General features: G+C 41.5%; 1 protein-coding gene across 1 annotated transcript; it reads right to left on the bottom strand.

The window, feature by feature from the left end:
- Nucleotides 1-656: 656 nt before the first annotated feature.
- LOC129825216 (terminal nucleotidyltransferase 5A-like) lies at nt 657-7,236 on the bottom strand. The gene is made up of 2 exons (XM_055885127.1): nt 6,025-7,236; nt 657-3,279 (listed from the first exon to the last, which is right to left on the bottom strand). The coding sequence occupies exons 1-2, from the start codon at nt 6,460-6,462 to the stop codon at nt 2,428-2,430; spliced, it is 1,290 nt and encodes a 429-aa protein (XP_055741102.1). The 5' UTR covers nt 6,463-7,236; the 3' UTR covers nt 657-2,427.
- Between the last annotated feature and the right edge of the window lie 4,280 nt (nt 7,237-11,516).

Here is an 11,516-nt window from a genome sequence, read left to right as displayed (position 1 = left end):
GACATTTACACAACAATAAGACATTGAGAGAAACTCAAAAAAGACATTATCTTTCTTAGTTATAGAATAACGTTTTGAAACAAAAAAGAAAGAAAACAAAAGAAATTGCATGAGCAATGCCATGGACACAAGTGAGTCTGCATTTAAAAGTTTCCCACTGGGCAAAAACTGGTTGAATCAACGTTGTTTCCACGTCATTTTAACCAAAATAATCTATGTGATGATGTTGAATCACAGTGAAAAACGGATTGCATTAGCAAAAAGTGATCAACATGAGGGCATTTTGTCTCAACTTTCACCCAACTTTTAAGCTAAATCCAATGACATGGGGAAATGTTTTGTTGATTTCACGCTGAATTGACGTTAGTTGACAACTCAACCAAATGTAAATCAAAACTAGACATTGAACTGACGTCTGTGCCCAGTGGGTTGTGTGTATGAGTCACCATTGAAATAACATTCTCTCACCCACATATGCAAACACACACACACACACACACACACACACACACACACACACACGCACACGCACACACACACACACACACACACGCACACGCACACGCACACGCACACGCACACGCACACGCACACGCACACACATACGCACTTGCATTAATACTCTTTACAACCTCTTGGAACGTGGCAATCAACAAGACTATGGCATGAGCCGAACAACATGTACAAAAATAGAGAGATTGATAGAAAAATATGAGATCTGAGAACAGGTTTAATAGAAGGATGTGAGATGTCGCATTGATCGGGGTAGACTTACTCAAAGTTTACACCTGGTATCTTCATAAGGGAACAAAAAACAACCATTATTGATACATTAACTTAGTTATTATCCTTGTCTTAACCTTTACCTTTCGTTCATTATTTTAGGTTTTATTACTTAAAAATAACAGGCTTGAACCCTCCCCCTTTCTCATATCCCACATGTAAATTCATCACAAAAAGCCCACCAGAAATGTAACAAAGAAGAATACATCAAAGAAGGACAATTTCCACCTTTTGAACCCAAACATATACTGCCCATACACACACACACTGAAATATCACAAATACATCTCTCAAGCAACACTTTCAGACCCCTCTCTCTACTGGTAAAAACACTCTCTAACAGTACGAGTCAGGCCTGTAAACTACTACACACTTGTAGTGTGCAAGAGTTTACAGGCCTGTCACCAGACACTACACGTTTGCAGGAGTTTAAAGGCTTGACTCATACTCTAATCCTCTCTCCTTGTAACCTCCTCACTCAGGACCCTCTCTCACCTTCTCCTTCCTTTCTCTCTCACACTATAACTCTTCTCCCTCTCTCGTCATCCAATTAGAATTTTGGGAGATATGAGACACAAACCTTGTTCCTCTACTACAATAACAGTTCACATTGTGTCCCTCTCTGGTCTAAAAAACATTCATTTACACAAGTAACACACCATCATCATCCTTAAAAAGGTTCATGGTCCTTTGTCTAAAATGAACAAGTCTGGGTTTATTCACAAAATATTCACAAAAACCTGTTTCTTCCTTTTAGACATGTAGGCACTTAAAGCAAAAATATTCACATCAACATATTGCATTTTTTTGTTGCTTTTTCTTCTTTTTCTCCTTGATCAGCCAAAATGTGGGTCTCTAAAAGATAGATCTTTGGTTTGTAAACAATGTCCAGTTCTTCTTTTGCATTGTCTGGGGTAAGCCTTACTTGTTATTTTCACTGGTCAGAAAAAGGTAGCCAATCAGGACGTGTCCACATCTTCCTGAATTCTCTCACTTTCCTACACAATACACTCAGTGTTTGCCTATGTACTGTACATGTCTTATGTATGCACTGTATGGTGTGTGAGAGTGTGTCTGTGTTTTTATGCATGTATGAGTGTTATGGAGTATACTGTAGATGGGTGTATATTTAAGAGTGAGTCTCAAATTCAAGCCATTGCTTGCCAAAACATAACCACTAACACGTTGGTTACATACATAATTTCACTGCATCATCAACAGTGGTAGTATTCAGCCCTAAGCCGAATGTTCCTATCTCTGTCACTCTGTGGTGGTGCTTGGTTGTCCAGTAAGGTGTTTAGCCTGGTCTCCTAGGACTGGCTAGTCGCCACGGACAAACTGGCCTCCTGGGTTCAACCTCAGCCTCATCTTAGGTCAGCCTTCTCCCCTCCCTTTTGCCCTCCTCTCCTCCACCTCTGGCTTTCTGCCTTGGAGGAAGGCCTTCTCTCCAGGATCAGACCACATCCAAGTGGCCTCTCTTCTTCTCTCCTCTCCATCCTGCTCACAGCCAAAGCAAAAATATGCCTCTCTTTGAGTCTCTGTTTGAATAAAGAGAGGAACCACCATCATCCTGTGATCCGTTCATTAGTTAGGATGAGAATTCCATTGTTCCATAAGTGACTGTGTGTGTCCACTATCTCACACTCAGTTGCAGGGCATCCATGCAGTGTACATGGGGTGGTGGGGAGGCGGTTGGTGTGGATGGGGGTATTGCTGAGGGGGGTACTGTTGATGGAAGTACTGTGGAGGGGGGTAGTAAGGGTAAACAGGCTGCACCTGGGCAACGTAGTAGTTGCTGAAGTTGCTGTCGGCCACATAAGGGGCAGGCTGGTAGTAGCAGGTGACGTTGGCCGTGTTAGGGATGACATTCTGCTCTGCAAGGACCCGAAGGGCCAGGGAGGAGATGAGGCCCAGTGTCTGTCTCCTCTCGTGGCCCATCAGGCACACTGTGCTCTCCTGCACTACCCCATGCAGAGTGGCCAGATAGTCGTATTTCCTGTCTTCGAGACCCACAAAGTGGTTCTGGAGGTAGGATTCCAGCTTCCTCCTCTGCTCGCCCAGCTCTGGGAAGTCTATGAAGAACCTGGAGCACATGTAGCGTTGCAGAATTTTCATTTCGGTTCCGGAAGCGGCGCAGAAACCCCGGACCAGCAGATGGCAATATTTCAGAAGACCACCACCACGAATCTCCTCAGGGTTCCTCGTGCAGATGAGGCGTTTGCGTAGATGGTCGAGGGCCGCGGGGAAATCCCCGTAGACACTTTCTCCCAGGATGGTGGGGTGGAAGGTGTCAGCCATGGGGTGCTCGGAGCACTCGTAGAAGAGGAGAAGGGAGTCCAGGCGAATCTGGAAGGAGTCCACACTGAACTCAAACTGGCGACGCAGAGAGTCCACAAACTTGAGCTCCACATTCTTGCCTTTGTTGTTGGAGAGGGAGATGAGGCTCCAGCGGTCTGAGTCATTACATACTTTCACCATCTTCTGCACATAGGCCTCCTGAAAACACAACAACACAGACATAAAAAAACATGTCTTAGTCACACATCTGACATCTCTACATCTACATGTTTTGTCTATGGTAATAGGTCGTTAATAAATGAATGATTAGATACAGATGTAGGATATTAATTTGAGCCAGTTTGCTAGCAAGAGGAAATTTGAATTATTATGTGGATTATAATTAATGGATATTATTGTAGGGGTTGATACATTTTTTGTAAGGGAAAAAAAAGTGGAAATGTCAAACTTCAGAAGACATTTTAAACTACAATTAGACTACACATTTAAAATATCCCACATTGCAGGAAAGTGCTCCTGCTACAGGGCGATCAAATTAAGATCCTACACCTGTACATTAAATACATAAATTAAATGTTTCATTGTATAGAATTATCAGCATATTCATCATAATTTAACCAAACATGTTAATAGATTAAAGTGTTTATTATGTCTCATGGTGCATTTCTGCATTTATTCTCAGTACATGTATCATCCTCTGTATCTAGGTCTGGCAATGTGTCTGGTGACGGGGAGTAATAATACAGTATATTAAGAAATAAAGTATGTCAGGGGTTCATTTGAGTGTGGTAGATGATTTTCTGGTGTCATTTTTACTTTCTGTTCAATATTCAATTAATCTACAGTACCAGTCAAAAGTTTGGGCACCCCTACTCAATCAAGGATTTTTCTTTATTTTTTTAGTGTTTTCCACATTGTAGAATAATAGTAAAGACATCAAAACTATGAAATAACCAAAAAAAGTGTTAAACAAATCAAAATATATTTTAGATTTTAGATTCTTCAAAGTATGATTACAGCTTTATACACGCTTGGCATTCCCTCAACCAGCTTCACCTGGAATGCTTTTCCAACAGTCTTGAAGGAGTTCTCACATATGCTGAGCACTTGTTGGCTGTTTTTAATTCACTCTGCAGTCAAACTCATCCCAAACCACCTCAATTGGGTTGAGGTCGGGTGATTGTGGAGGCCAGGTCATCTGATGCAGCACTCCATCACTCTCCTTCTTGGTCAAATAGCCATTACACAGCCTGGAGGTGTGGCGTGTCATTGTCCTGTTGAAAAAAAAAATGATATTCCCACTAAGCATAAACCAGATGGGATGGTGTATCACTGCAGAATGCTGTGGTTGCCATGCTGGTTAAGTGTGACTTGAATTCAAAATAAATCACAGACAGTGTGACCAGCAAGCATCCCCACACTATTACACCTCCTCCTCCATGCTTCACGGTGGGAACCACACATGCAGAGATCATCTGTTCCCCTACAATGCGTCTCACAAAGACACGGCGGTTGGAACCAAAAATCTCAAATTTGGACTCATCAGACCAAAGGACAGATTTCCACCAGTCTAATGTCCATTGCCCGTGTTTCTTGGCCCAAGCCAAGTCTCTTCTTCTTATTGGTGTCCTTTAGTAGTGGTTTCTTTGCAGCAATTCGATCATGAAGGCCTGATCCATGCCGTCTCCTCTGAACAATTGATGTTGAGTTGTGTCTTTTACATATTTATTTTGGCTGCAATTTCTGAGGCTGGTAACTCTAATGAACTTATCCTCTGCAGCAGAGGTAACTCTGGGTCTTCCTTTCCTGTGGCGGTCCTCATGAGAGCCAGTTTCATCATAGCGCTTGATGGTTTTTGCAACTGCACTTGAAGAAAATTTTAAAGTTCTTGAAATTTTCCACTGACCTTCATGTCTTAAAGTAATGATGGAATGTCGTTTCGCTTTGCTTATTTAGGCTGTTCTTGCCATATTATGGACTTGGTCTTTTACCAAATAGGGCTATCTTCTGTTTACCACCCCTAACTTGTCACAACACAACTGACTGGCTCAAATACATTAAGAAGGAAAGACATTCCACAAATGAACTTTTAACAAGGGACACCTGTTAACTTAAATGCATTCCAGGTGACTACCTCATGAAGCTGGTTGATAGAATGCCAAGAGTGTGCAAAGCTGTCATCATGTCAACGGGTGGCTGTTGTGAAGAATCTCAAATATAAAATATATTTTGATTTGTTAAACACTTTTTTGGTTACTACATAATTCCATGCGCATTATTTAGTTTTGATGGTTTTGATGTCTTCACTATTACTCTACAATGTAGAAAACAGTAAAAATAAAGAAAAGCTATGAAATAACACACATGGAATTATGAGTAGGTGTGTCTAAACTTTTGACTGGTACTGTATATGTTTTGCATTGAAGGGAGGGTAATCCTCTCCCCCCTGCGCTGGGTCATGCGTAAGTACGTATCCATGTAACTGAGAAGCGACCATTAATGCGGCTCCCCTTCCGATTGGATTAGTGTGAATCCTCTTTGTAGTGGAAACCACTGTTTCTACTATCTGCAGCCCTATCACCATGCAGCTTAGAATGTGATGCAGGGAAGAATACTGAATGCACCATTTTGTAAATAAGTTAATGTTGATACTGTGCAGATTGGCATAACTGTAATTGATTGACTGCTGTATGGTGCATAATGTATTGCAGTAAGCACTTTGAGATGGAATGAAGATATGAAAGTAACGTGTAATCGAAATGCATTATCATTCTTGTGCATAACTTTCACTGGTTGCATTAGAATCCAAGTCTTGATACGACGCTTGCAATGAATATAGAAACATTTGCGCTCCTAAATTGGTGCGTAATAAACTACATAAACCTGCATTATGAATGTCAAATGTCAAATGATAATGTCAAATGAAAATAAAAGTTATGTTACCTTTAAGGTCACTGGCGTTATCTTGTCCTTGTTCACTCCCTCGGGTAAGAAGTCTAGCAGAGCGCCCAGAACTATATCCTTCACCGTCTGGAACTCCATCTCGCCTTTCAGGTCAGCACAGAATATCAAGTCCAGATCCTTCCATCCTAACCCGCTGTCCTCATGTAGAACATGGCTGGCCGCGGAACCGTTCAGACGGACCTCTCGGACATGTATCCGTTTCTCCTCCATGCGACACCGGACCACTTTGACGATGTCCCGCGGTTTTATCTCCAGGGTGGGGAAGTTCCAGCGGCCGTGGATGGGGATGGACCCAGCCAGGATGACGTCCAGGCGCTGCACTTGTTCCCAATTGAGCACGCTGAAGTTTCTGCTCTCCCCGTCCACCAGACAGCCTTCCACCGGAGTCGATCGACTCGAGTCGACTTTCTCGCCCATATTGGTAAGAGGTAGATATGAAAATGTAAACGCTAAAAGTGTCCTTTCGTCTCCTGCTTCGCTGTGAGATAAAGCGGCCGTGTTGCCGCTGGGGTAGATTGACAGAGTGCTTTGGCCACATTAGCTGGCTGTATTTATCTGTATAACCGACCTTTAGATAACGTATCTTTATCACCGTCCTTTAGATAACGTTGTTTACCATAACAAGACGAAGCATCTCTCATTTAAACACAGCATACGTGTAGTTTCACTTCTCGGTTGCTTGTAGCGGAGATGAGGCATATGGTCAGCCAGTTGTCCTGCGTAAAGCTAGCTGTCCATTGTCTTCCCTTTCCCCAAGTTCAGTGGGGATATTATTCGATTGCTGAGCAGGTCTAAAGGGCTTGTCCAGCCGTCGGGTTCACACACTATCCTGTATTCCTTACCTCACTGTGCGCTTTCTCTTCCGTCTGTGTCGCCGTCGCTTAAATGTGCGCCTGTCGATGATCATCAATACAGAATAGCGTCTTGCACTTTCTCAATGCGCCTTTTCTGTTCGACTCAAAAACATTTTTGCACCTCCCAAAGTTGATTTCCCTTTCACTTTTACGCGCAGAAGATTTCACGGATCTTGGTATTTCTCCTCTGCTTCTATTTTACGCATCAGATTTAACCCACGAAATGCGTATTCCTATACACTTTATTCACCTATCATTCACAGAAAATGGTCTATGGCTTCTACTTGCCTGTTACATTTTGCCAGTTTTTCGCTTGACGGCAGTGCGTCATGCCACAGAGGACTCGCGCTACAGATGAGAGCTTCTGACGAGTATGCTTTCCCCAGCAAAGGAATGGCGGGGCGGGTTAGTTTGAGTGGCAGCTCGTTCCATCAATCGCTGTAATCGGTACATTCCTAGCTACCTGTAGAGCGAATTAAGTTGTCCCATATGCTGATATGAGGTCAGTTTTGCATTTCACCCCTCATGTCATATTGGCAGAAGGAACCCTGATTATATATCTGTCACTACAGGCTAAATCTACATGGACACTTGCAGACCAACGCTGGTTTTATAGATGCAACACCTTTTGCAAAGTTTTTCAATATATGCTTTTCACAGTCATTTTACACCCCAATGATTCACTACTACAGCCACATACATGTGTTGTTATACCCTTCACATGTGTCACAGAGAGTACCGTTAATGATGTGTAGAAATTATATCAGATATGGAGATACATGTTATTTATACAAATACAAATATTCATGTTAACTATCAGTCACTCATATTCATCTTTTCTTAAATCTAAATTAGGCTATGCTAGATCCTTGCATATATCACTATCTAGGGGTGGCAAGAGCAACACCTCTCTCTCTCTTTCTCATTTAAATTTAACATGTTTATATTATAGTAATATTGCAGACTTTTATACAGAGCAACTTAAAATAACTTCTTTGGGCTGCAGGGGCAGTATTGAGTAGCCTGGATAAAAGGTGCCCATTTCAAACGGCCTCGTACTCAATTCTTGCTCGTACAATATGCATATTATTATTACTATTGGATAGAAAATACTCTCTAGTTTCTAAAACCGTTTGAATTATATCTGTGAGTAAAACAGAACTCATTTTGCAGCAAACTTCCTGACAGGAAGTGGAAAATCTGAAATCGATGCTCTGTTCTAGGGCCTGCCTATAAATGTCCTTGATATTTATTAGTATACATGCACTTCATACGTCTTCCACTAGATGTCGACAGGCAGTGAGAGAAGAAATGGAGTGTATAACTTACTTGATCTGGGGTCGAATAAAAGCTCTTGGCATGACGTGTCACCAGTTTCCTGTTTTCTGGAGCGCGCGAGAAGGGACCTGGTATTGCCTTCTGAAAAGCTGTCGTTATAGACGACTAATATCTCCGGCTTTGATTTTATTTAATAAATGTGACAATATCATCGTAAAGTATGTTTTTTCAATATAGTTTTATTAGATTATTTAATTTTTTTCGGGACGTTAGGCGTGTTGCTTTGTCTGTGTTTGTTGACGATGGAGAGCCTCGCGCCACTTAGCTAGTGTGCTTGCTAATTCAAGAGGGGAAAATGCCATTCTAAAACCGAACAACGATTGATCCCGACAAAGGACCCCTTGTACAACATTCTGATGGAAGATCATCAAAAGTAGGACCCATTTTATGATGTTATTTCATATATCTGTCGTACATGTGTACTAGTAGTTTGCGCCCAGATTTTGGGCACTCTCTCACTATAACGTAAGCTGGATTTCGTAATGAAGTTATTTTTAGAATTCTAACACGGCGATTGCATTAAGAACTAGTGTATCTATCATTTCCTATACAACATGTATTTTTTAGTAACGTTTATGAATAGTTATTTGGTCAGAATAGGTGATTGTCATAAAAATATCCGGACATAATGGGAAAAAGATGCTACGTTAGCACAATGTATAACCACTGATTTCAGCTCTAAATATGCACATTTTCGAACAAAACATAAGTGTATGTATAACCTGATGTTATAGGACTGTCATCTGATGAAGCTTATCAAGGTTAGTCAAAAATTATATATCTTTTGCTGGTTTGTTACGATCGCTAACTTTTGCTGCTGGTAAATGGCTTGTGTTTCTGGCTATTGTGGTAAGCTAATATAACGCTATATTGTGTTTTCGCTGTAAAACACTTAAGAAATCGGAAATATTGGCTGGATTCACAAGATGCTTGTCTTTCATTTGCTGTACACCATGTATTTTTCAGAAATGTTTTATGATGAGTATTTAGGTATTCCACGTTGGTGTCTGTAATTACTCTGGCTGCTTCGGTGCTATTTGTGACGGTAGCTGTGATGGTAGCTGCAATGTAAAACTGATTTATAGCTCAAATATGCACATTTTTCGAACAAAACATAGATTTATTGTGTAACATGTTATAAGACTGTCATCTGATGAAGTTGTTTCTTGGTTAGTTTGGTTGGTTCTTGGTTAGTTAGGTTGGTTTTGTGCATGCTACCTGTGCTGTGAAAAATGTCTGTCCTTTTTTGTATTTGGTGGTGAGCTAACATAAATATACGTGGTGTTTTCGCTGTAAAACATTTAAAAAATCGGACATGTTGACTGGATTCACAAGATGTTTATCTTTCAATTGCTGTATTGGACTTGTTAATGTGTGAAAGTTAAATATTTCAAAAAAATATATTTTGAATTTCGCGCCCTGCATTTGAGCTGGCTGTTGTCATAAGTGTACCGACGTCGGGCTTGCAGCCATAAGAAGAAGTGCATTCAACTATGGAGCCAGCACATGACATGAACATTGCATGTACAACCTTCTTCAAAAAGTAAGTGTTGGAATCACAGTGCTAAAGTCAATGCAAGGTGTATTAGGTGTGTGTATAGTAACAGTACTCTGAGTAATGGTACAGTATGTAAGCTATATACCATAGTGTCAGGTTGGGCTCCTTATCACTCAGAACCCATCAGATAGAGCTTCACTGGCATATCTGCGTCACTGTTGACTACCTCATAAACCAGCTTAATGCAGATTACACTGTATGTACAGTAGCACACACACATATACAAACACAGCCACACACACATACTGTAGGTGTGCACCCATGTTGACTCCAATTCTTCCCACAGTTGTGTCAAGATGGCTGGATCATTCTTGGTACATACTGTATGGGAAACTGTTGACTGCTAAAAACCCAGCAGTGTTGCAGTTTTTGACACAAACCGGTGCGCCTGGCACCTACTACCATACCCAATTCAAAGGCACTTATATATTTTGGCTCACCCATTCACTCTCTGAATGGCACACATACACAATCCATGTCTCAATTGCCTCAATACTTAAAAATCCTTCTTTAACCTGTCTCCTCCCCTTCTTCTACACTGATTGAAGTGGATTTAACAGGTGACATCAATAAGGGATCATAGCTTTCATATGGATTCACCTGGTCAGTTTATGTCATGGAAATAGCAGGTGTTTATAATGTTTTGTACACTCATTGTATGCACGCACGCACACACACACACACACACACACACACACACACACACACACACACACACACACACACACACACACACACACACACACACACGCACACACGCGCACACACACACACACACACACACACACACACACACACACACACACACACACACACACACACACACACACACACACACACACACACACACACACACACACACACACACACACAGCTCATACTATTGTTTCTAGTAGGCCTGTGTTTTTTCCCATGACTATTAACCTAACTTGCTCTTTTATACAGTGTTACAGTTACAATTACAACTTATTGGCAGAAACAAGGAAGGAAGGACCACCCTGCCAAATGACATGTGACCTGGACCTGTGCAGGCTCTGCATTGTAAAACCACTATTTTACTGCCACAGAGGGCACAGCCATTTTGGGTCTATAAACAGTGACCTGAAAAATAAACCTTTGCACAGTCGCGCTATGAAACCACCCACTTTTCTCCTGGGCTGGCCTGTTGAAAAGAGAGGTGTGTGTGAGAGGAGAGGTGGTGAAAGAGAATACTGATAATCCTACACCTCTCTGAAAAATAGGTCTCAATCCAGAAACAGAATGGAAAATAGTTTGATTAGTAAAATTCGGACACACAGTTACACAGTGTTTTTTAGATTAGTTATTTGAGATAGTATCTGGAATATAGTCCATGCAGAAAGAGTGGCTGCAATTTCAATCCACCATTTCTGTATGGTTACTTTGTCAGACTTACAAACGGCTCATGTTAGAATCGACCATTGAAATGACTCAAGAAATTCATCACATTGGCCTACCCTCACCTCCAAACTAACCGTTTTACCCCAGAATCATAATGGATTTAGGAAGATGGTGGGCAACGTCTGGGAAAAGGGGTGCAACACAGGACTAACATATGTGCCATACTCTGAGACTTAGTCGTAGAGGTAATAGGTTAGGGGTCAGAGTGCAGCTATACGCTTCCGGCTCAGGTTATACATAGTCACGTTCACACAGGAGGGAAGAGGGAGGGCAGTTGAGTGATCTGATTGGTTTATAGAGGC

The sequence above is a fragment of the Salvelinus fontinalis genome, chromosome 27 (assembly GCF_029448725.1).
Source record: "Salvelinus fontinalis isolate EN_2023a chromosome 27, ASM2944872v1, whole genome shotgun sequence".
NCBI classification, from domain to species: Eukaryota; Metazoa; Chordata; class Actinopteri; order Salmoniformes; family Salmonidae; genus Salvelinus; species Salvelinus fontinalis.
This window is presented reverse-complemented; position numbering and strand designations above follow the sequence as displayed.

Excerpts from the sequence above, each read along its gene's own strand:
- LOC129825216 (XM_055885127.1), bottom strand. The coding sequence starts at position 6,462 with ATGGGCGAGAAAGTCGACTCGAGTCGATCGACTCCGGTGGAAGGCTGT. Across the intron at positions 3,280-6,024 it reads TAACGCCAGTGACCTTAAAG|GAGGCCTATGTGCAGAAGAT; the intron begins GTAACATAACTT and ends TTGTGTTTTCAG.